Below are 27,154 nucleotides of genomic sequence, written 5' to 3' on the forward strand. Positions count from 1 at the left end.
CATTTGCATATTAGTGCTTTCATAAAATTAATACAGTCTGTTCCTTCCAGTTTCTCTGGTAGATCAAAAAAAGGTTTTCATTATGTGCTCTACACACTAATTCTAACATTTCTTTGAAACATCTTCTCTTGAGTAGTCATTTGACTTATTTTCTTTTATAGATTCTGGAAGTCATGTCTTGCACCAAAGCTGGAACTTGAACTGATTTTGCTGAACAACTGCAGTATTTCTGCCAGTCATTGTTTTCTCCTCACCTTTTGTGATTGATTTTCTTTCATATTTTCCGAAATTCATTTTTGCTGACGTCCAGGCAGTGAACTTAATAGCCAGTTACTAAAATGTACCCCAAAAGACAATTCAGTAGCTGTCTTTTCTGACTCTTCACAATGGGAGAGCTGAAATTGCTGTTACTCATTGTGCAGCCATCTTGGAAGTTCAAGGTGCATAATCTTGATAACAATTTAGATTCTAGGCTGATGCTTCAGGACCAGCAGTTAGCTGTTGCGAAATCTCCGTGTTTATATCTGAAAACATTTCAAGGATTAAGCACCTGATTTCATAAGATGACCTCTCAGTAGTCATTCATGCCTGGGTCTCCTCTAGGCTGGATTATTATGATGCCCCATTCCTGAGATCTTTTATTAACAAACTTAATTATGGTGCATAATTTTGCTGCAAGGCTACTAACTGATACTGCTCAGTATCAGCATACTACACCTGTCTTGCACAACCTGCACTAACTTCAGTTTATTACAGGATTATGTATAAAAATTCTGGTGTTAGTATATTTGTCTACTCACAAGATGAGTCCCTCTTACTTGAAGGAGTTGGTTGTGCTCTTGCCCTGCCTGGGTTTTGCACTCAGCTTTATGGGGGGGCTGTTGGTTCCATATGTTTTCTTACCTAATGCCACACCTGTGGAATGTGCACCTTGTTACTTAAAAAACCTTTTTGAAATGGCTTTTGACAGGATGGTGTGATCATGCTAGCATTACATTTTTGTTGGTAGCATTGTTTTCTATTGATTCAATTCATTATTTATTTGTTGTTGTTTATAGTTGAGCTATAGGTTCATAGGTAAGTACTAGGCTATCTGCCCAAGGGCATTTATAAGCCTAGCCAGAGTGTGTTGGCTTTCGCCACCCCCTTAGATTAGTTCCCTGTGCCTCTGACCAGCAGAGCCATTAGTTCCCTGTGCCTCTATCCAGCAGAGCCATTACAGTGATTCCTGGGGTATATTTTCTGTTTCCATCCACCTGTCAAGGTTTCTCTTGAAGAGTGCTAGTGAGGGGCTCTGTCTGATGTATATTGGAATCTTGATCCAAAGCATGGGGAGTCTCTGGGTCAGGAATCTATCCCTCCAGCACATCCTATTTATCGTTGTGGTAAGGTTTATATCCCTAGAGCGTGTGGCTCTCAGGGATTTGGTTTTATTTAGGTGGAGCATATCCATCAATTCTGGTTGGACATGGCCGTGTATGTCAAGCAGAGATCACTTCTGAGTAAGTAATATGCAACCGAGTACAGCTGGAATTTCTTTAGTCGGGCTGCATATATCTGTTTGAGGCCAGTAATCCTCTTGGTGAGGTACTTTTGTGGTCTTTCCAGTTGTTGCAGGTGTCTTGTAAGGTACATCCCAAATGGGGCGTTGTATTCTATAATGGGTCTAATAAGTGATGAATAGAGAGGCACAATAACTTCCTTTGTTCTGGATGCGAACCCTTTTGAGATAAGGTGGGCCACATAGAAGGATTTTCTAACCACCTTGGCAATACAATTATCAAAGGAGAGATTGCTATCTACTTGGGTCCCCAGATCCCTTATTACTTTTTCTGTATTTAGGAGACTACCAACTATGTGGTAGTTCACGGGTACTTTGTTTTTTTTCCAAAGGGGATGACTGTGCACTTTTTGGCATTCAGCTTGAGGCCATGATTTTGACACCAGGTATCCATCTCAGTGAGACCCTTCTGGAGGGTGTCTGTGTCAGCGGGAGAATCAGTTATGGCCCCTAGTTTGTAATCGTCTGTGAACTTGGTCAGTCAAAGTCCTCCTGTGCTTGCTTGTACCTCTGAGAAGTATATACCGAACAGGAGGGGTCCTAGGACTGAGCCCTGGGGGACGCCACTTGTAACCGGTTTAGAGTCAGACCTAGAGTCTGCAACTCTCACCTTGTGGGTTCTGTCCATGAGCCAATTTGCAACCCATCTCGTGACGTAGGGGTCAATGTTCAGGTTGGTGAGTTTGTCTATAATACCAGAATGGGGAATGGTGTCGAAAGCCTTTGCGAGGTCTAGGTAGGCTATAATGACCTCCTTACCCTCATCTAATGCCTTGGTAACTGTCTCAAAGAAGTCCACCAGATTTAGGAGGCATGGTCTGCCCTTAACAAAGCCAAACTGGGTGGGGTCCAAAGTTTGGAGGTTCTCAATGTCTCGGTTAATGAGTTCCATGATGATGTGCTCTATAGCCTTGCAGACCAGGCTAGTCAGGCTTATAGGGTGATAGTTCCTGGGGTCCATTGTGACACCACCTTTGTGAAGTAGGATAACAATTGCTGTGTGCCACTCTGTGGGTACGTAGCCTGTAGAGACGCTGAGTTTGAACAGTGTGTTTAGGTGAGGGGTTTGTTCATTTTGGAGCTCTTGTAAGACACAGCCTGGGACTCCGTCTTATCCCATTGAGGCTGTGTTTTTGGCTTTGGATAGGGCTGTTTTAACCTGTGTGTCTGTGATTGCCAGGGCCTTACATTCTTCTGGTATGGTTATGGGCCTTTTAGGGGGTGATAGGGGTGTGAAGTTTGCACTGAACCTGTTTGCCAAAATGTTGGCAATATCAGTCGGTTCAGTGTATTTTGTGCCATTCTGCACCAACTCAGAGCAGATCTGAGAGTTTCCACTTAGGTTCTTGACATAGCTAAAGAACACTTTGTGGTTATCTTTAGAGTCCCTGGCAATTTTTCTTTTGAAGCTAGCCTTGGGTGATTTAATGAGGGATCATAGTTTCTTGCTGATACTGATCAGGGATGTCTTTCCTTCTAGGGATTTTGCTCTTATCTGTACTAGTTTCCTCCTTCTATTGTAGAGCCTCTTTATGGCAGGGATCCACCAGACTGGTTTCCTTTTCTTGGAGGAGTGAGTCTTGGTTTTACTTGGGCTAGCACAAACCATGCATTCCTGCAGATGATCATAGAGTGCCTTTGTATAGGTTTCAGCAGCTTGGACAGCATTGTCCATTGGCTTGGGGGCTGTGAACATTTCCACCTCTGTCTTAAGCAAAGTGAAGTTTGCTTTTGAAAAGTTTTTCATGGTGGTTTCCTTGATTGGGGTTGGGGGCGGAATGTGAATATCCAAAGTGATTAGTCTATGGTCTGATCTAACCAGCGAGGGGTTGACGTCAGGTGAGGAACTCCGGTCGCCCATGTTGGTGATGACCAGGTCCAATATGTTGTTCCCTCTGGTGGGGATGTTGACCAGTGATCCAGGGTGTTTGAGTTTATAAATTCCAGGAAGCATTGCACAAGGGAGTTAGTACTTGAGTAGTTCTCCCAGTTAATGTTTGGGTAGTTGAAATCACCCAGTATTAAGGTGTTTGGTAGGACCTTCATACTTTTCAGTGTCTCCAGAAATGTGGAATGGGGGTCCTGGGTCACGGTGGGTGATCGGTAGCAAGCTACAATTTGGATTGCAGTTTTGCCCGTTGTTAGTTGCACTTGGATAATCTCTGATGCATCGTGCTGCGCCACTAACCTGGAGGTGCGAGTATCCTTGATGAATATGGATACACCCCCGTCTTTTGTGTTTTGGTCCGGGTTTGGTGGCTGAAAGGCATGGTATGAGATATAGCCTGGTAGTGCTGGGGTGCTCTCTGGAGCCTTAAACCAAGTTTCTGTTACTGCACAGATATCGATGCTCTCCATTCTGAGGTATGCCTTGAGTGCGTGCATTTTGAGGTTTAGACTTCTGGCGTTGAGTAGCATTACCCTCAGTTTTTGGTTACTTGTGCTATTTACGGTGGTGGGTTTGTCTTTTGAGCTTTGCCTAAAAACGGCACTATGGGGGAGGCAAGAGCCTTTGCCTGTATTCGAAAACCTAAGGGTGACAGGTGCAAGCCATCTCTTGCGAAGCAACGTGGCTTGTCAAGCATGTCATCCCAGGCAGACAGATACTGGATCCCCTTTGAATGACACCAGAAACTTAGCCAATTGTTGAAGTTGATAATTTTTTCTTTATACTGTGGCATCATTCTTGGTGAGGTCAAGATGCTACTCAGGGTCAGGGTCATACCTGCCTGGGCTACATGATCAGAGAGCTCTTCCATGTCTCTCTTCATGTAGTCCAGGGAGGTACGTCTCAGGTCATTCACACCAACATGTACAATGACAGAGTCGTATTTTTACTTGTTCTGGAGTGACCTGAGGGCTTGTGTTATGTGGCAGATCCTGGCGCCCGACAGGCAGCTAACTGTAACCTTCTCCTTGTCCAGCCTAGTTAGTGGGATATCATTGTGCCTGACTATAGAGTCGCCTATCACTAGTGTGTTGGGTATGTTATTTTGCCTTAAGGGCTGTGATTGCGTGGCACACTGATTATGTGAAGTATGTGTTTCATGGTTGGTGATGGGTTGTGGAGGTTGCTTGGATGTCTGCTTTGGAGGTCTCTGTTGATTTTGCAGATTTTTATTTAGAGCCTCCGAGTATGTTTTCGTGTATTTATGTGTGTTATTTGCCTGTGTTGGTTTGTTAGGTCTATGTGAGACTGGTGGTATGTTGCAAGTATTACCCTTCTCCTCTTGACAGTCAGTTACAGTGTGCGGTTGAGAGAGCTTTGCCTCCAGTCTGGCTGTATAATTGCATCTCTCGCATATATTAGTGTTTGGTGGTAGGAGGAGAGGGATGTCTGTGTACATGAGGCATTTGTAGCATTGCCTCAAAATGCCCAGATTCACTAGTTGGACTGGAGAGTACACCAGAAACTGCCCTTTGGACATGCCTGAATAGGTAGAGTGAGCTGTTTTTCTGGTTGACTGGTGGGGACGAATAGAGAGCCTTGTCCTTCTGGACAGTATAAGGGGGGCTAGTGCTAGGGGTATTTAGTGCTTGTTATGAGTTTTAACCACGTGCTGAGCTGTAAAATGGATGGTTTGAGTGCTAAAGTTGAAGGTTTGTCTAGTTCCAAGGGAAAAACTGAAGAGTAGACTTTGTGGAGTCGGCATGGACAACCGGTGTTCCACACCAGAGGTCAATTCCTCGTTGGTCAGGTCTGACCACAAGCTAATCACCCTAGGCATCCACATCCCATCCCCACCCCCAATTAGGGAAACCACCTTAAAAACTTCTCCAAAGCCAACTTCACACTTCTTAAGACAGAAGTGGTAAACTTCATGACACCCATGCAGACGGGACAGTAGAGGTACAACTGCTGAATCCTACACAAATGCACTTTATAAGCACTTACACAAGTGCATGGATCATGCTATCCCTAATAGAACCAAGATGCTATCCTCCAAATAAAGGAAGCCAATCTGGTGGTCCTCTGCCATAAACAAACTCTACAACAGAAGAAAAAAACTGTTGCAAAAAAGAATAAAATCCCATGACTGGAGGAACTCCCTAGTCAACCTCAGTATGAAGCTGAGATCCTTCATAAAATCCTCCAAAGCTAGTTATGAAAACAAAATTGCCACTGTCTCTAAAGACAACCACAAAGTATTCTATAGCTATGTCAAGAATCTCAATGGCAACACTCAGAGCTGCTCTGAGTTACAGCACAATGGCACTAAATATACAGAACCAACTGATATTGCCAACATCCTGGCAGATAGGTTCAGTGCTAACTTTACCCCCCTCTAACCCCCTAGAGGGCCCAACTCTATACCGGAAGAATGCAAAGTTCCTGTAATCACGGCTGCACAGGTAAAAAAAAACACTCTCCAAAGCCAAGATCACAGCATCTATGGGACCTGACAATATCCCAAGCTGTGTTCTACATGAACTACTAACTTTACCCCCCTCTAACCCCCTAGAGGGCCCAACTCTATACCGGAAGAATGCAAAGTTCCTGTAATCACGGCTGCACAGGTAAAAAAAAACACTCTCCAAAGTCAAGATCACAGCATCTATGGGACCTGACAATATCCCAAGCTGCGTTCTACATGAACTACAGAATGAACTGGCACCCTACCTAAGTGCCATGTTCAATCATAGCCTCACCTCAGGCTTTGTGCCCACTGAATGGCGCACCGCGATGGTTATCCCACTCCACAAAGGAGGAGCCACGACGGACCCCGGGAACTACCGCCCCATTAGCCTGATGAGCCTGGTCTGCAAGGCCATGGAATGTATCATCATGGAAGTCATAAACAAAGGCATTGGTAATCTCCAAACTCTGGACCCCCTACCCATTTCGGATTTGTAAAAGGCAGATCATGTCTCCTAAACCTGATTGACTTCTTTGAAGCAGTCACCAAACCCATAGATGGGTAAAATGGTTCATTTAGCTTATCTAGATCTCGCCAAGGCTTTCAACACCATCCCTCACTCTGGAATTATAGATAAGCTCACTAAAGTAGGTATAAATCCCTATGTCACAAGATGGGTTGCCAGCTGGCTCACGGACAGAACCTGCACTGTGAAAGTAGCGGACTCCAAATCCGACTTAAGACTAGTGACAACTGGAGTACCCCAGGGTTCAGTCCTGGGTCCTCTTCTGTTTGGTATATACTTCTCTGAAGTATAGGCTAACACAGAAGGTCTTTGGCTAACAAAGTTGGCAGATGACTACAAAATAGGAGCCATAATCGAAATTCCTAACGATGTGAACATACTACAAAAGGGCCTCACTGAGACAGATACCTGGTGTCAAAGCCATGGCCTGAAGCTCAATACCAAAAAGTGTATTGTCATCCCCTTTGGTAAAAAACTCTGTACCCATGAACTACCACATAGCTGGTAGTCTACTTAATGCCAAAAATGTGATGAGACCTTGAGACACAGGTGGACAGTAGTCTCTCCTTTGATAATCACATTGCCACAGTGGTCAGAAAATCCTTCTACGTGGCTCACCTTATCACAAAAGGTTTCATTTCCAGAAAAAAAGAGGTCATTGTTCCGCTGTACTCATCACTCGTTAGACCCATTATAGAGTACAACGCCCCTTTTGGTGTGTACCTCACAAGACATCTATAACAACTGGAAAGGCCACAGAAATACGTCACAAAGAGGATTACTGGCCTCAAACAGATGCCCTACACAGACCATCTCAAAAGACACCAGCTTTACTCCGTCGCATATCGCCTACTCAGAGGCAGTCTCTGCCTAACATACAAAGCTATGTCAAACCCAGAGCTTGTTGGACATGCTCCACTTAAAGAAATCCCAATCCCTCCGAGCTACACGCTCTTGGGACCTAAACCTTGTCACCACAATAAACAAAACATGCAGGAGGGATAGATTCCTGTCCCAGAGACTTCCCATACTCTGGAACAGACTACCTATCTATGTCAAACAGAGCTCCTCATTAGCACTCAAGAAAAATCTTGATGATTGGATATGAAATTCATCCCAGGGATCACTTCTGTGGCTCTGCTCGACAGGGGCACAGGAAAATCATTTCCTTGGGTGGCGAAAGCCAGGGTACATTTTTGGTGAGGCTTATATAGGCCCTAGGGCCAATAGCCTAGTACCTACCTATGAACCTATAAACCTATGAATAATTTAACCCTAGCTAATCGGCGTTGCCCGGCGCTCAAAACCACGCAAATGCATTTTTTATATCAGAAAGATTAAAGAGATAGAAATTAGTCCAAAATGGCCAATAAAACTACAGTTTCTGGGCAGAAACCACTCCTCCAAGGGCAGGTAGGCTGTTCAGAGCTCCCCACTCTCACTGGTGAACAAAGAAACTTCCTTTTTGCCTGAGTAAGGTGTGGCCAAACACAGAAGCTTAAACACAGTCTAGGTATTAGCAGGTATCTGAAACTGGACTTTTCTAGCTTAGTAAAGCGGGAAAATAGCAAGGTTTTTTTTTGTTTTTTTGTTCAAGAAAACAGTAGAAACAAATGCAAAAACACTTTTATAGTGCAGTAGTGGCTGTCGCACTTGAGTGGGAAGCCAGTAACTGTTAAAAATACAATTTACAACAAAAAACGAATTTTAAAGTGCAGGCACAAATAAATGCAATTTCAGTGTAAAATGAGGGTTCTGAGAAGCAATAAACGCCAGAAAACGAGCGTTTAGGCAGAAATAGCAATAAGCAACAAGAAAAAACAAAAAAAATGTTACTTAAACACTCCAAAGTGTCTCCTTTTGTCTCTCTGGCATTGTAGGTCTCTGCCGGACACCTGGGCAGGATCTGCTGAGCTTATACAAAAAATGTTATTTACAATTAATTGCTAGTTTCAGTTTGATGTAAATTGTGTTTTGAGTTAAAACGTCTAAATAATGTTAGTGCTTGAATCATAGCTTGTATAGCAAAATTTAGTTGATGATCTCTGATGTTATCAAAATATTCTAACATTCTAAGTAGCAAAACTGGTCACCACAGATTCACTCCTCCCTATTCATTTTCAAGGACTTGAGCACATACGGATGTTGCCACAGTAAGAAATCCAGTACCAGTCGCCTTTCTTGTATCTTGGTGCATATTGGTACAGAGAAATTAATTCCAAGGAAACTTCTCCAGTCTTATCCCTCCAGTGCACCAGAGAGAAACCATGTTCCTCTATACCACTTAACTGCCAGCTGCTGTATTTTGTGAAAAACAGGATTGCTGTAGTCAGATTTCAGACATTTGGATGACTTTGTCAAATCGGCCTGGTTACTAAACCTTGAGAGGCAAAGGATTTTTGTTACTACAATGAATCTGTGACTTGTTTTATGTGATGCAACTTGATTTTGTCATTTGTCTCATTTTCTAACCTCAATGAATGTAGAGACCTTTTAACAACAGACCCTTTCTAGTGTGCTGCTTCTGCAGCAGAAACTGTAAAAACATGTGCTGCTGAGTAATTTATAAGAAAATGTTGGCAGGTTCCCTGATTACCTATCTAACTCACTAATGCATTTTTAATTCAGTTCTGCTATGACTACTTTCACTTTATCTTGTTTCAGCTTGCATCTTTGGAAAACCCTCCTGCCAGCTTTACATCACTTGATGGAGATGTCATGGTATTGAACCATTGCCCTCTTGAGCAGGATTCTGCTGATGTAAATAGCACTTCTTTGAATGATGAATCTGGCATCCTGGAAGCAGAACAGCCAGTCTCTAGCAGTATTGGTGAGTTGCATGTGAACAGTTTGTGTGTGATATTAACAAAAAATTATTATACACCAACAGTTTAATTCCTTTTAGTTTGATTTTTGAAAAAGAATAAAGAAAAGATGGAATATATCAACCTGTTTCCTGAGATACTTCTGCAGTTCACCCAGAAGTTAGATGTATAGGTCATATTTTGGTGACATTATATTTTACAATTTGGGATAATGAAGTTTGAATAAGCATAATTAACCTAGCAATGGAGGGCTGTATTCTTTTGTCCTCCATTTGCGTATTATGTAGTTTTAAGAGAGAGAAAACTATTTTACTGCTTTGAGACATACATGAAAGTCTTGCATTTGTGTCAAAAAGCCCTTGGCTAATTAAAAGTCATACATTTGACATGATGAATTTTAGCTTGTATTGGTGCGTGAATGGGTGTACCTTCGTTGAAGGTTGTGCGTCAGGCCTGGCAAGCCGGTACGTAAAAATCAACTGCCAATCATTAGCGGACCGGAGTTCCACTGTGGCGACCCCTAACCGGGAAAACGCTGAAAGACACAATTGGTAATCGGCTATAGTATTATGACAGGAAGACGAGAAAAGAGGCACAGAAAATTATTAGCCCTCTTTAAGGGCACCTGTGTCTTTACGGGATTCAGTAACTACACCTAATTTGCAGTCATCTGCAAACTTATTCAAGCAGAGGCCCTTCATGTTTGCCTTGACTTCAGAGAAGTAGATGCCAGATGCCAAAAAGGAGAGGCCCCAGCACTGATCTTTGCAGGACTCCACTATTGACTGGCCTCTTTTTGGCGGTGGATTCCCCTATCCTAACTTATTGTGTTCTATCAGTGAGCCAGCTGGCTATCCATTAGGTGATATATGGGTTTGTGACTAATTTCGTAAGTTTATCTACATTGCTCAAGTGAGGTGTTGTATTGCATACTTCAGCCAGGACAATGTAGGCAGTGTGCACTGTTTTGACCTCCTCCATAGCTTTAGTGACCTTTTTGAAGAAGTCTTCTAGGTTAAGTTGGCATGACCTGCCTTTATTAAAATGGAACTGTGTAGGGTCCAGTGTCTGTAGGTTTCCTGTGTCATTGTTTATCAGATCCATAATTCTTTCCATGGCATCCATATCAGACTAGTCATAGCTGTCGATCTTTTGCTCCATGGGAATGTGGAAGCCCCACCCTTGAGTAGAGTGATAAATGTTACAGTAGTCCATTCATTAGATACAAAGCCAGTCTGGAGGCTGTGGTTAAACAGAGATTCTAGAGGTCCTAACAGTCATGTTTCATGTTATTCACAAAGCATCCTATGATATTATGAGGGCACACTGAAGAAGTATTTTTGGTCTTGGAGAGCACAGTGAGGAACTGAGGAACTGATCCCCAGTGACAGTTGGTGGAGAGCATTTCCTAGGCAGTAACTGGGAGTGATAAGGGAGGGGGGGTAAAATTAGCTGTACAGGTTATTTTTTTATTTCAAACCTGGCTTTGGTGTAATTGAATAGTCCCCTGAGTTGCTTGTTCAGATTGATAAAGGAGTTTCTAACATTGCTGGCAACGCCTTTCCACCCTACTTATACTTGGATTCCACCAGGGTGGTTTGTTTTTTGAGGTTGTCTTATGTTTATTTCAGTTGGGTACAGCTGTTTCTATGCAGCTATTTACATGATTGTTCGGGGATTCTGTGAACAATTCTGCTTAAGGAGCTGTGTTCTCAGGCTTTGGAATGGCTTGGAATTGTGCTAGACTTTGACTTTGTAGAAGATAATTATCCAGTATTTGAAAACCTAGGGAGGATGGCTGCAGAGTATTCCTGACAATGCAGAGTGGTCTATCTACCATATCCTCCCAGGCAGACAGGCATTGTGCCATCTTGGACTGACATCAAAAACTCAGTGAATTATTATTGTTTATTATCTTCTGTTGGTACTGTGACATAATCCTTGGGGAAGGTAGAATGCTTCTCAGTTTTACATTATTTAACATTTGTGTATCGTGAAAGTCCAACTGAGATAACCCTGGGAAGAAAAGCTCAACAGTGACATAATATGGTTGCAGATAATTAACAAAGTTATTACAAATCCTAATGCAGAAGAAGAACAACATATTAACTCAGTAAAACATTCACAACTTTAGTTCATACAGTGTGAACTTATTCATACAGAGTGCAAATATATGGAGAGAGATAAGCTTTAAAAAGCACATTATCAGCAGTTAAAGAATTCGTAAGCTGCAGCTTATAGTGATGACACTATATACACACTGATTACATACTTTGGAAAAGAGATGACAAGGTAACACAGCCTAGGCAAAATTATATTTTTTCTTTAGGTATTAGATTGACTTTATTCACTGAGAAGGAATTAGTAAGATGAATGCCAGGGGAGGAAGGAGGGACTAGATCAGCCTGGAGTAGTGTAGGAGCAGATCAAAGTCTTATTTAGGTGGTCTTTTAGTAGGTGTTTGAAGTTGGAGAGGTTAGAGGCAGATCTGTGTGCTGAGGGGTAGAATTATTTATTTTTTTTTTATGGTGACAAGAGTATGAGTATAGACTCTGGCCATAGCATTTGTGGGGGTTATATGTGCTGAGATGAAGTTGTTCATTGTATTGAAGTAGGAATGGAGGTAGGACTAAAAGCAGGGCAGTCATCAGCTTTGTGAGTAATGTTGTGTGTGGAGTTGAGCCATATTTGGTCTAAGTGGTGAGGCAGTTTGAGACAATTCAGTGCCTTAATGGCAATACAGTGGTGGATATGGTATTGCTTGCTGATTGCAAATCTTTCACCCTTATTATAACATGCCTCCAGCATATTTTTAACTGTAGCCTGAAGGATGGTTAGAGTGGGTGCACCCTGTAAGAGAGACGGTGAATGTAGGTGGCAGCAAGAGTGGTTTCGGTGATGTTGCTAAAGACGTTTTTATGCCCGTAGAACTTTATTAATTTTTGGTGAGCCTTATTTTGAACATGCAGGTCAAATTTAAATAATCATCTATAATCACTCCAAGATGTTTTGTGTGGGAGACTAATTGAATTTTAGTTTTATTTAGTGAAAATATTTGAAAATACACTTTGTCAGACATGTATGATTTGGGGAAAAATAGCCATAACTGTTTTTTAAGGTTGAGTAGTAGCTGGGTATTATGGAGCCATTTTTCAACTGAGGAGAAAGCTTCTTGTGTAATATGAAGGAGCTGAGACAGGTTATTAGATGCACATAGAATTGTGGAATCAGTATATTGGTTAAGAGAAGCTGGACCTGCAGAGGTATAGAAATTATTGATAGATATTAAAGAAGAGTCCAAGTTGAGACCTTTAGTATGTGTGTTTAGGACGAGAAACCGTTTTAAAGGCTTAGACTGGTCAAGGAATAAGTAGGAAACAAGTTTGCCTGATCTTGTGGAGACGGTAGAGGAGTTGTTTATGAATACATCTCATTTGAATACTCTAACTACCGCCCTATAGCACTGCTATCTCCTATTGCAAAAATAATGGAGAAATGCATCCACAAACAGTTACTAAATCACCTCCTTTCTAACAATCTCCTCGCTAACTGCCAACATGGCTTCCGCCCTTACCATAGCACTACCACAGCCTTACTATCCTTCACTGACTCCATTAATATTAACCGTAATAGCAATCTTCTCTCATCAGCATTCTTTGTAGACCTTTCTAAAGCCTTTGATATGGTGAATCACCAACTCCTTCTTCATCGCTTAAAATCACTCTCTTGACACCCCTGCCTTAACTTGGTTCACTTCCTACCTTCAAAACCGTAAACAGGCTGTTTTATGGAACAACAATCTCTCTGAACTTCTCCCCACCACCTTAGGGGTCCCGCAAGGCTCCATCTTAGGTCCTCTTTTATTTTCCATCTTCATTAATGACTTGCATCTTGCCACACCCCTAACTACTTGCATTCAGTATGCTGACGACACCACCATCATTTGCTCTGCCACAAACCAAGCTGACCTTCACTACCTTACCCAAAAGACATTCACTACTATTGAGCAATGGTTCTCTAACCACTGTCTCCTCTTAAACCCTAAAAAAACTAAACTCCTCCTCTTCTCACCTACACACCTATCTCCCTATTAATTTCACAATTACTTCTAACAATGGCACCCTTATATCTCCTGACCAAACAACCAAACTATTGGGTATTACTATTGACAATCTACTAAAATTTGATTTTCACATTAACTCCAGCATAAAAGCAACTAATAGAAAACTAGGTTCTCTCTATAGAATCAGAACTTTCCTCACTACTGAAGCAAGAACTACCATAGCAAGAACACATCTTATCTCCACTTTACTATATGCTTCTCCCATTTATTCTAACCTATCTAAGCATAACATTAATAAGCTCACAACAGCCTACAACAACATTGCAAGATTTGCCACTGCCTCTCCATATAAAACACATCACTGTCAGAACCTCTCTAAACTAGGATGGCTGGAATTACCCCACCTAATTCAGTACTATCAGCTTACACTTACCCACAAAGCCCTTTACCACCCTGAAAACATACCCATGCTCTCCACCCTTATAAAACCCTACAACAACTTAAAAGCCCTACGCTCTTCTAATAAACTAGTGATTCAAACTTCTCTTTCTAAGAATACAGCAGGTGATTCAATATTTTCAAACTCAGTTGGTAAGATCTGGAACCAACTTCCTCCAGACCTTGCAGCCCACACTTCTTTTACACTATTTAAGACTAAATTGAAACTCTTTCTTACTAAACACTGGCTTTGTTCTTGCATCAATCCCAGTTGATCTAGCTCCTCTATGACCTTCTATTCTCCTCCTTCATTCCGCTTAAATTCTCCCAAATATATTTCTTCAATTTATTTTCTTTTTCCTGTCGACTTAATAACTATACTTCTCTAATAACACTCATCTTAACTTTTTTTAAAAAACTTAATTCTTCTCTCCCTTCTCTTACCACTTCTGTACTTAAATAATTTCCTTGTCTTTCTATCCCCCTCTTTGTAAACTTCCTGAAATTGTTGCTACTGCCTTTCTTACTTGTGACTTATACCCATACTTGACTTATAACCATTGTGATAATTTTGTATGTACTGTTTTTGTGACCATGTAGTAGATAGCGGAGCTTTTCTCCTCGGGCCTCCACTGAAAATGGACTTGTATCCAGTTGGACTAGCCCGGTTAACAAATGTAAAATAAATAAATAAATAAATAAATAAATAAAGAATTTTTGAGAGAGGTGATAATGTTGCAGTAGGCCAGAAGTTGGGTACGCCAACAGAGATGCCACCTTTATTAAGAGAGATAATGTATGATTTTTTTACATAGTAAGGTAATGAATGGTGGGTCTATATTAGATCACCAAATGCTTAAAAAGGCGAACGATGATTAATCGACCCTATGTAAGCGAAAGCTTACAATCTCGAACTGTCAGAACAGTGATTTTTTCCCTAGGGAAAAAAATTGCTGTTCCAAAACACATACACACAACACAAGCACACCAAACAAACAGCAATCCACATACATACACCTAAAATCTGGCACCTAACCCTACACTAAACTATACACACACCACTAACTATCCACTTACCTTAACCCAAACCCTAACTCTAAGGTCTGTCACTATCGCACACTCACCTCACCCGCTCCCTAACCCTCACGTCCACACAATCGCACACATACCTAACCTGCCCTAACACTCACATCCACACAATCGCACACTTACCTGAACCCAACCCATAACTTTCCACCACAGCACTGAAAATACTGAAGCAACAGGGAAATGGACAACCAAATTCTTTCCCTAGGAAAAAATTTGTTTTTCTGTTGTTTCAATATTTTAAGCTTTCGCTTACATAAGGTCGATCAATCACCATTCACTTTTTTAAGCGTTCAGGGCTCTAATATAGACCCATGAATGGTACATAGAATTCAGCTATTGCTCTACTGAAAAGGATAGAGACTGGGTATGCTATGGCATCAGCAGCTATCTTTAGGTATTCAGGTCGCAGGTTGCCAGCTGCATTGGAGTTAGAGTTTAAGTAGAATTTTTTTTTTGACATAGAGACAGGCCCTATACAGATGTTGCTAGTAATGGATATAAAGGGTGAATTAAATTCATGTGTTGAAGGTGGGGCGTGCAATGGAAGTGGTAATGTGTGTAGTGTATGGAGAGTGCTGGTTTTGGTCTATAGGTTCATAGGTTGGTACTAGGCTATCAGCCCTAGGGCCTCTACAAGCCTAGCCATAACAATTCCCTGGCTATTTCTTCCCACACTATTTACTTCCCTGGACCGCTGTCTAGCAGGGTGACTGACGTGTTCCCTGGGGTGAATTTCCTTTCTCCCATCCAGTCGTCAAGGTTCCTTTTGAAGAGGGCCAAAGAGGTACTCTTCTTGACATGTATGGGCAATCTATTCCAGAGTCTGGGGAGTCTCTGGGTCAGGAACCTATTCCTCCACCATGTTTTGTTTATTGTGATGACAAGGTTTAGATCCCTGGAGCATGTGGCTCTGAGGGATTGGGATTTCTTTAAGTGTAGCATGTCTAACAGCTCTGGGTTTGACATGGCCTTGTATGTTAAGCAGAGATCTCCTCTGAGTAGACGATATGCGACAGAGTATAGCTGGAATTTTTTAAGGCGGTCAGCATAGGGCATCTGCTTTAAGCCTGTGATTCTTTTAGTGAGGTATTTCTGTGGCCTTTCCAGTTGTTGCAGATGTCTTGAGAGGTACATACCAAACGGGGCATTGTATTCTATAATGGGTCTAATGAGGAATGAGTACAGTGGGACAATGACCTCCTTTTTTCTGGATGAAAAGCCCTTAGTGATGAGGTGTGCCATATAGAAGGATTTCCTGACTGTTGTGGCAATGTAGTTATCGAAGGTGAGACCACTGTCCACCTGTGTCCCTAAGCAAATTCTCTTATTAGACTGGATCCTCTTATCAGCCCCTAGAAAGTACTCCATTACAGGTGCAATGTCAGACTCTGTCAGTGATCATCTGCAAATCTATAAAACTAGACATCTCACACATCCACTTAAACAGCATATTTATAAAACAACACATAACCTTTCCAAGTTGCACCCAAAAATGTTCATTACTACACTATTATCTGTTTAGTGGAACCTCCTAAAAATCCTCTCCTTAGATGATGCTGTAATTGAGCTCAATAAAACTTTTCTAAATATCCTAAATAGGTTTGCACCTTCAAGAAGGAAGAGACCGAAATCAAGTAATGCAATTTGGCTATCCAAAAAGACTAGAATGCTAATGCAGGATAGAGAAAAATCATGGAAAGAATAGCAAAAATTAAAAATTCACCTCAATATCTTGAAAACTTCAGAATGCTTTGCAGTTGTACTAAAAGGAAATAAATGAAGACAAAATACTATACTATAATAACTTGCAGAATAATACTAAACACACCCTAAAATTGTGGACATCCATTAAAGAATTCTTACATCCTGGCCAAAAATTCATCCCAAGCCCCCTCTTCTGATAACTCACCACTTGAAACTGCAGTACAGTTCAACTCTTGTTTTATAGGTTGTATAGCATCTCTAATCAAGGATTCCCCTAGCACTGTCCAACAGACACATATCACCACATCTACTTTCACCTTCGTGTGCCCACATCCTGTATAAAACTACTCTTGAACAAACTTAAACCATGTTCATCAGCTGATGACCTTTTAAGCGAGTGAAAAATTACATGGAGCTGCTTACTGCTTGGTGTGATGGATTTGAAGTGTTCTTAAGACACTCAGTCTTGCTGGCTGGATTCTGCTAAAATTCAAAGTCTAGTTATATTTGCATTCACAGTCTGTTGCATACAGAAACTTGCAAAATATACACTGATGAGAGAATATACTTTGCAGCATCAACTTTAGAGAGCAGTAACAAATAACTTTTTATAATAAACCAAACGGAAGCACGTTGCAGCTTAAAGTACTGTTCCAACTTTACTTCTCATATAGTACAGATGATGTGAGAGATATAACATTTACCTTAGGACAAATGAGTCCCTACCATACCTCTAACATAACTGGATTTATACAGCTCTTTATATACACTTTTTAGTCATGCATAAACATATACATTTCCTCTTGATATTCTATTTTGGAGAATTGCTCATCCTGTAGAAACAATACTAAGCTTCCTTGTTTAAGAATGTCTTGTAAGAGACCAGCTTTTTTGACAGTGTGAACATCCTGTATTCTATTTGGATCTTTGTATAATAACATCTGTTCTTTTGCCAATGCTGATAACAGTGTCCTGTTTTCCATGCAGAAAAACATATTTTTGAGGAAATACGTTGTCACAGTGTCCTGTTTTCCATGCAGAAAAGCATGTTTTTGAGGAAACACATTGTAAGAGACCAGCTTTTCTGACAGTGTGAACATCCTGTATTCTATTTGGATCTTTGTATAAGAACATCTGTTCTTTTGCCAATGCTGATAACATGTCCTGTTTTCCATGCAGAAAACATATTTTTTGAGGAAATACATTGTCACAGTGTCATTGTCCATTCTTTAAAAGCAGATTTTGCATTTTTGCTCTTGCATACATCCTGTTTTTAAGTCTGTAAGGGAAAAATGTCCATTCAGCAGATTCCTTTTCCAAGCCATGGTAATTTAGTATGGATGCTGATTACATATTACTAAACTCTATTTCTACATTTAAGCAAGCTTTATCTTATACCTTATTTATGTTGCATAATTGTAGCAAAGTTACTTTCAACCTTAGTATATTGTTGAGCACACTCTAACAATTCCCTCTTTTTTTTATTTTAAACTAGAGAAATTTCAGCATTATTTGGTAATACTTTTTCATTATGACAATTAACAACAGTAACTTGACTAGCTTTTGCTAAGCAGACTTTAATACATGTAAATAATATGCAGCCAAGCATTACAATAACAATAAAAGAAATTAAAAATACAGTGATTTTTCCTGTCCATCCTGTAAATAGATTACTAAACCATTCACTCCAGTTTTTTCTAGTATGTTGAGACACTTGTGCAATCACTTCTAAATGTGCTTTTACAGATTCTGTTTTGTCTGGAATAAATGTACAACATTGTTCTCCTATTAAAGCACATGTACCCCCTTGCGATGCTAATATGTAATCTAATGCCATTCAATTTTGCAAAACCATAGTTCGTATTGCTGTCATTTCAACAGTAATGTCAAGGACTGCATTGAAAGTGGCATTTGCCAATACCTCAACTAGTTTACATAGTTTTCTCAGTTCCCAGATGGCTTTTGCAGCCTCGTACCAAGGGAAAATACCTGCTCCAGAGATTACATCATCTCCTAAATCCATATCTTTTAATTTAATATAATCAAGATTTTGATGATATATACGTGATGTATCTAAGGTGTCTACTGGATTTTCTGGACTTTCAATTACAGGTAATATATCCATTTTCTTTTTTGTATTTCTAATGTTTCCTTTTGGTAACTCTTTTACATGATGCATTGCTGGTACCACTAATCCTATATAACAGGTGCCATCCCATCCCTTTGGTAGCCATTTATAAGCATATTTACCACAGATGTAATATAACCCATCTGATAGAGCAACACTGCTATTTACCAGACTGCCATTTACTTGCCCCATAGTAGGAGTTTTATCATGTACAACTGTAAAGTTTTTATCTGTTTTACTTCTCCAACATGTAATATTAGTTTTACACTCATTTTTATCATTTTGTGAAAAATGAAATACTGCTGTGTCACTTAATATTAACTGACCCTTAATTGGTATTAAAATAGGAAAACCATGAAAAAATACTCCACGTTACTGGTATGTGGTTATGAAAATTTATCATTTCAATTGTTTGAATACAATTGCTATTACCGACTGGAACAGTTCCATTTTGTTGAAAACATGTGATCCCCTGCACTATAGCAGATAACTGTACGCTTGCTTTACGTAATTGTACATTTATAACTTGATCTCCTGTTTCATTTATTAATACTCTCCAACTACTAAGAGAATTTAGTGGAATAGGTATTAGAGGCATTACCCCTGTTATTTTTGGTATTAAACTACATACCCAACAATTAGAAACATTCATGCTTTTTGCATACCAACATTGTCTTGCTAAAAAAGTGTTAAAAGATGGTGACCAGTCTTGTTCATTTTTCCACATTTCTTTACTCTCTCTCTTATGTAACTTTACAGTTTGATTAACAGGTTGTAAGTATAATTTAATACTAAGCAATACAATAATAGTTAGTATGATAGCTATTATCAATTTAAAAACATCCTTTAAATAGAAATTCCATTGTTGAATCATTTTGCCTTTGGTCATCCGAAACTGGATTTCCAAAAGGATGCACTTTAAACCATGTCAATTTCATTATGGTTTTCTCTGTTGGAAACCTACAAAAGAATACATTTAATCAGATTTACATTGTTCACTATTTTTTATCATTCTCAGTTGATCTTTATGTACCAACATTGTTCTGTTTTTCTTTTTTCCTTTGATTTTGTACACTAATGGTCCAATTTGTTCCACTACTTCAAAAGGGCCTTGCCAATTGCTAGCCCATGGTCCTTCCATTTGGAATGTTTTTACCAATACTTTGGTTCCACAGGGAAGGTTTTCTTCAGCTGGTATAGCCACCAATAGCATTGCCTATCATGTCTCAATCCTTATAAATAGGTCAGTCCAGGAATCCCATGTTCTCCCTCTCTGGAAAAGGTCAAACAGCATCTCTCTCACAAAGGAGGAAGTTCAGCAGACATGAATAACTTTAGACCTATAGCAGTCTTATCTCTCCCTGCCAAAATACTTGAAAAATGTATTCAAAAGCAGTTGCTAGACTATCTCCTGTCTGCAGGAAGAACTCCTAACCCCTAAATAAGATAGCTTCCAGTCTTCTCATAGTACCAGCAGTACCCTTCTAACCCGTATAGATACTGTTAATAATGCCAGAGGTAATGGCAAAGTAATATCTTTCTTATTTCTAGACTAAAGCTTTCGACACAGTTTGTCATGGCAAACTTCTACTTCGTGTCCTCACCAGGTTTCTGTCACCCACCCTTCTGTGGTTTAAAAGCTACCTGTCCAATAGGCATTAGTCAGTAAAATGGCACTCCATGCTGTCTTAACTCCCAGTCACCACCAGTATACCACAAGGCTTTATCCTTGGTCCCCTGCTCTTTAACATCTTCACCAATACCCTCTATACTTTCACACAACAGGCTAACCCAATACAATACATGGATGATTCCACTCTCATTTGCACATCTGACAACATGGTATACCTCAAAAAAATTACTCCGGAATCTTTAACAGCCACTGAAATGTGGCTTTGTAACTCGCAACTCATGTTCAACCCAAAAAAGACCAAACCACTATTTATTTCCTCCAAATTCCTCTGTCATGAAAAAAGCAAAATTTAAAGTCCTGTCTCTTGATAATACAACCATTGAAGTCTCTTCTCATACTATTAGGGGTGATAATGGATGATAAACTTATATTCGACCTGCATATTCAAAATTGCATAAGAAAAACTCATCAAAAACTAGGGATGCTTTACAGAGCTAAAAATTTTCTCAGAGATGCAACTAAAACTGCACTTGCCGTTACTTATCTCCACCCCACTCTTCTGTATAACACCTCCATCCTTACTAACCTCCAGGCTTCACAAAAATTAAAACTTGAACAATGCTGTAACAAAGTTGCTAAATTTGCAGCACATACCTCTTTAAGAACCCATCACTGTATAGCACTGAAAAGTCTGAATTGGTTAAAAATGTCACATCAACTAACATATACACAACATCTTAACACATATAAAATTATCTAGCATACATCTGCCTGTCCAGCACTACAAATCCTGCTACACAACTATGTTCCCAGTCGGTCAGTGGTCACTGTGATCCAGTGACCAACAACTCCTGTCTGTCTACAAACCTAGCAAATCTGCTGGGCATTGTCTGTACTCGTACAAGATTGCTAAGGCCTAGAACTCCTTACCTGTAAACATCAGGTCTGTACCCTCCATCCCAATTTCAAAACCACTCTGAAAGGCTTCCTAGCTAAAATCTCACTTTGTTCTTGCTCAAAACCAGGATAAATATATCCTAAAATGAGAACAAGTGTCTTTTCATTCCTTATACCTCCTTACTCTCCCTTCTTCACTTACTTCCTTATTGCTATCTAATTCTCTTCCGACTTTCTCTAAATATACCATAAGATTGTTTTTCCCTTACTTCATATTGCAATTCCTGTTTGTACTAGACTAACCTACCTTTAATTTCTCTACAAACTGTCTAAAATTTCTCTAAATATTAAATGATTGCCATATACCTTATATCAGTTCTTAACCAGTGTTTTTATATTATGGGCTACATTCAGTAACACCTACACTAAGTGTACACGATCTGTATTCAGTAGCATCCCTACCACATTTTTTGTGCTTTCTAGTCACTCAAAGATTGTACTGGGTGCATTAGTCTACACTTTGTGGTACCCTTTATGAATCCCCCTCAGTATTTAAAGCTGCAAAAAAATCAGTAGAAAGACTAAAATTAATAGGAAGATTGTCTATTCACTCAGAACAGTGTGCACTTAGTGTAGGCTTTATTGAATCCCAGGGTATGTATTCATTTGTTGTAATTATTTAAACTGCAGATGTTTTTGTTTTATTTTTTAAGACTGTAACAATTATTGTTCTTAAAATGTTTTGTAATAACTTGGAGCTTTTCTCTCCACACGTCCGCGGAAAATGGGCTTCTACTAAGTCTGCTTTCTCAGTAATCAAGTGTCAGTCAATCAATAAATAAATAAAAAAATTCATGCATTTTTCCAAGTGGATGGTACAAGAGTGGTTAACAGCAGGCTGCTAGATTGTATGCCATCTGACAGAATTGTTCACTTCATCAAAATAATATGGAAGTGTACCCAGTTGGGAAATGGCTGTTCTGGGAAGGGGGTGGATTCTTTGTGAGAAATCCAAAATATTTCCTTTAACAACAGCCATAAAAGAGATTATGAATAAAACATCCTTTGCCCATCTCTTTCCCCTGCTTTTAAAATGCACCTCCCCAACAGAGAACTCAGAATCAATAACCAGAACCTACTTGAACTATACATACCATTACGCCTCCCAGGTAAAAATCTCCTATCCTACCTCCAGCTATTCGTACCACCTTCAACCACTTTACTTTCAAAAAATCTCTTTACTCTCATCTACTAACCCAGTGGGAATGCTCTTGCACCCACCCTTCATAATTCAATGCTCTTGCACCCACCCTTCATTATTCAAGACCGCCTTACAAGACCGCCTTACTTCCTTCCTCCTCCTGCTGATAAGCTTCCTTGTATATGCCTCTCCTATTGTAGTAACTTGCATCCTTTAACTAACTGCCTAATCTCAAATCAAAATCATTTTTGTTTCCCTTACCTAGCAACCTAACTCAAAATGCCTAGGCGATTTCATCAGTAATGTCACTTGAAAGATATACTGTTAATGTGTAAATACTGAAACATGAATTACTTTTATAGTGGGTACCACCTATAATGTTCCATTGATTATGTGTGTTCAAACAGTAATCTGTATAATTCTATAAATGCTGCAATATGAATCACTTTTATACTATGTACTATCTACAAACAGTAATCTGTACAATTCTGTAAATACTGCAATTTGAATTCTGTAAATAATGCAATCTGAATCACTTCTATAGTATGTACCAACTGTAACAGTCATCACCAGTATGATGCTCTAACTGTGTAATTTGTTTGTTAATATTGTATTATATATCTAAAACTATGTAACCTTGTTTCTGGAGCTTTTCTCCCCAGGACTCCATTGAAAACGGGTTCATCTTGGCCCAATGGACTATCCTGGTAAACCAACTGCAAATAAATAAATAAAATAAATAAACATGTTTGCCTTTATTGATGGAGAAGCTGTATCGTATTAAAAGTGGTCTTTGAGCAGAATATCCACGTGGAAAAGGAGCTAATACTATCAGTTATGGTATTTCAGCAGTGGATTGAAGAGGCAGTTTATATTTTATGTTTCATAATTATTTTATTATTATAGATCTGACATGATTAATCCAGTTTTTCTTCCATTAGAATCAGGCATCTTGCATTTTTTTATCGGACTTTGCTCACAGTAATGGTGTGCATTTTCTATGTTCTAATACATGCATGTGCTAATATAAATGTACTGTAGCATTGTTAGAATCTTAAAACTAAATCAGCATTTACTTTATAATAATAATATTTGGAGTGTTCGTAAAAGAAAATATGTATAAAGTTATAAATTGGAACTCAGAAAATAAAGATGCAACTGCTCTGTTGCCTTTGTACCTAATACACAACTTTAACGCTGTTTATTAACAAGTTTCCATATATACCGTCTGTAAAGCATTGGTAGAAAATGTTAGACTTTTACAAAGATAGTGCAACTTAGTGGTAGCAGCCATCAGTAGCCCTAACTTATGCTTGACTACAAAATTCCATTGTATTAAGTTTCTGTAAGATATGTTGTATCATTTCCCTTTCGACAACGGAATGCAATAAATGTCCATGTCAGATACTGCCTTCTATAATTACATAAAACAACTGCATGCACATATACAGTTGTACTCACATACATACTTGGTAATTAGTACAAATCACATTTTCTTTCACTACTTGTATGCCATCACCGTCACCCAAAATTTCCTCTCAGACAAGGGCAAATTGGCCAAGCCAACTTTAACATTGAGCTGCCTTTTTTGAGTCATTAAAGCCAAGATAGCATTCGTAAGTGCAGTATGTGTGTGTGTGTGTCTGTCTGTCTGTCTCTCTCTCTATATATATATATAAGAGATCATGTCTATAAATCCCCTTTTTTGAGATATTTCCTCATATATGAATACACCAAGTGTAAGATCCATAGAAGTACCTCAGTGTTAAAAGAATAAACTCGAGTTATAAAAGAAATATATCATATATTGAGCAATGTAATAATCATAAAAGCATGTTTAAAAGTAAGGCTTGGATTCCCCACAATTACTTATGTACACTGTCTCTTGAGATTGCTGTACCTCAGACTTGGTATATTTCCCTTTATTAGCATATACAGCCTTACTATTCTGAGGATTAACTATGGTCCTTGGAATTTCACCAGGAACCTGGACATCCCAGACATTAGTTTTCCCTGGCAGTTTAATGTGACATCTTGTATTTCTCCATTATATTCGTTAGTTTAACAGAATTTTCTGTAAGGTGACTAATGTCAAAATTATATTTGTATTGGGCTGACATTACATCCAAACTAAGACCATGTATATAAATTGCTTCATAAAAATAACATTTTCTGTCATCAGACTCTTGCCACAATGTCCATATTTTGACATATGTAAAATGGTATATAAAATATAAACAGGACAGTGTGCACATGTATTTATTCCCAAAATCACAATATGCTTTTCAGTTTTGGGCCATTTAGTTCACAGAAAGCAAATATATGTAACATATCCTGGTTACAAATCAGTAAATAGCAGTGTTGTATCTTCATTTTATTGGTGTAACACTAGAGGTAAAAAAATCTCTCTCTCAAAAAGTAATATTTCAATCACTTTAAAATTTATAGCAAAATACAGTTTTGAGAAGTTTATACAAATGTCTGCATACTTGTTGCTGTCATTTCTATGTATCTTGTTTTATTAGCTTCATATATATTTTGGAGAAAATTTCTAGGGATGTGGAAGAACAATCAGACATGAAGACCCATTTAACTTTTAGCGCTTTTGTCCTTTATTGTTACAGAACTTCATCAGAAAGTGAATAAGACAATTCAAAAGATCTGTGCTTATATACCAAAGACAGTGTAATGTTAGAGCCTATCAAACAACACAAAAAGGGTTAATAGTCAAATTCACTGAGAGACTAAGTGGACCAATCAGGAATAACAGTACAGTATTAAGGAAGAATCAGTCAAATCACGAATTGGAAAATTACTAGAAAATCATTGAAAGTGATTAAGAACCAGTCAGAACACTCCTATAGAGTTACAGTGCAAGCTAATAGTTAACCGTATGAGAGCCAATGAAACTGTACAAATGGTAAAGCTACCAATCATGGTAAAGACACTTATTATATTATACCTGGTAGGAAGAATGAGGCTCGCTTGAAGGGGAAATAGTGCTTCACCAGCACCCTCAATTCTCTACAGATTTTTGTACTATTTGTAGAATTTTAATGCGCATTTAATGTTTAAGTTATCAATGAGTCCTGGAGGAGCTTAGGAGTTGAGAAGCCGTTGCCACCTTAGCTCACATACATCAAGGAGGTTAACATCATCTATGAAGTCTTCGATGCATTCAAGAATTAAAAATTTGAAGCATGGCTGGCCCAGGCAGGTCAGGCAGTGTTTTGCCATTGCATTTTTTGTGTCGTGGTTTCTTTGACCTGCACAATGCTCTTTTATTCTGTCTGACAGTCTCCTCAAGGTTTTGCGGTTATAGAAACTGCTGCATTGATCACAGATGGCAGTGTAAATTGCATTGAAAGTGTTGCACTCAAAATGTTAAGTTCTAGTTTGAAATCACAAGTGAAAAATGGAAAACATTACAAGCAAGGATATATTTGCAGGTGACATAATGGTTACATGGGAACATGCCTGCAGGGTATGTTGGCTCTGGAAGGGAGAGTCTCGGTGAAGCTCGAATGTATGCCCAAGTGTCTGGGTTTTTGTAACAAAATTGTGGTTTGTTCCCCAGAGTGGAGCAGAACTCTCTGTTGTTATGAATGACACACCAGTTCTCAGTCGGGATGTTCTGGATGGGGTGCATATCCTGGCTGATGGCAGGGGGAAGCTGAGGACAAAATCATCCATTTTCTGTTTGCTGGAGGGTTGTAAACTGGATTTTATGATGGGCTGGAATCTGGTGCACTTGTAGAGGGTGACTTCCTGGGTTGAGCTGACCAGGGTTTGGGGAAGTCTCTGTCCAGAAAGAGTTTTTTCAGGAAGGAGCACTCCAGGCTGAATGAGTCATCATCATTAATGATGCAGGGAGAGCCTAATGATCTGCTCTTTGACTGCATTCTCTCTCTCATGAACTTAGGATGTAGGCTTGTGTATTCCAGGAAATTATTCCTGTAAGTTTCCTTCCTAAAGAGATCGGACTTGAAGCAGAGGTTGCCTTTATCTAGGGTGATGGTCACATCTAAGAAGTGGGCTTGTGTGCCCATTCCAGAATTTGATGAAACTGATGCTGCTAGACACTTCAGATAAGAAGGCCTGGACTTCTGCCTTGTTGCCATGCCCAATGAAAAAAATATAATCTGTAAAACAATTATAGTCTGATGTTTTGGAAACCTGGAATCTGGGTGAAAATTTCATATTCACTTGCGCTAAGTACCAAGTTCGCATAGGCTGGGGCCATTTTGGACCCCATGGCTACCCCACCCTGTTGGTGATAGATCTTTGATTGAAGTGAAAAAAATTGCACCTTAATACAACAGAAATGAAGTCACAGGTGCTCTCGATAGAGTTGCTGGGAAGGGTGTTTGTTTGGAGAGGAATAGCTTGGAGAGTTGAAGGCCCTCTCCATGGGGAATGCTAGTATAAAGTGACTCTATATCTAGCATGCCCAGAAAATTGTCAACAGTGGTCACTTGGTAGTTATACAGCTCATTGAGGAAAATCCATGAGTCTTTCAAATAGAACCAGATGAACTGTACGATTGTGTTGAGTTTGCTATCAACATATTGAGAGATGTTCTCAGTTTTGGTCTTGCGGCTCCTGACTGTGTGCTGAAAGGGAGGGTCTGAGGTATATTCATATATCTTGGGTATCCCAAACAACTTCCCCATGCTAGGTTTGCTGACAGATAGGAAATGAAATACATCAGTGGTAATCTTATCACATAAA

The 27,154-nt window shown here is 39.5% G+C and overlaps 1 protein-coding gene across 1 annotated transcript in view; it reads left to right on the forward strand.

The window, feature by feature from the left end:
* Nucleotides 1–27,154, forward strand: part of LOC122809800 (C-Jun-amino-terminal kinase-interacting protein 3-like) — a 1,405,059-nt gene that overhangs the window by 575,930 nt on the left and 801,975 nt on the right. The window contains exon 6 of the mRNA XM_044081538.1: nucleotides 9,110–9,275. Coding sequence (XP_043937473.1) covers nucleotides 9,110–9,275 — 166 coding nt within the window. The remainder of the gene's footprint in view (nucleotides 1–9,109; nucleotides 9,276–27,154) is intronic.

The sequence above is a fragment of the Protopterus annectens genome, chromosome 1.part1 (assembly GCF_019279795.1).
Source record: "Protopterus annectens isolate FY-2018-M chromosome 1.part1, PAN1.0, whole genome shotgun sequence".
Lineage (NCBI taxonomy): Eukaryota > Metazoa > Chordata > Ceratodontiformes > Protopteridae > Protopterus > Protopterus annectens.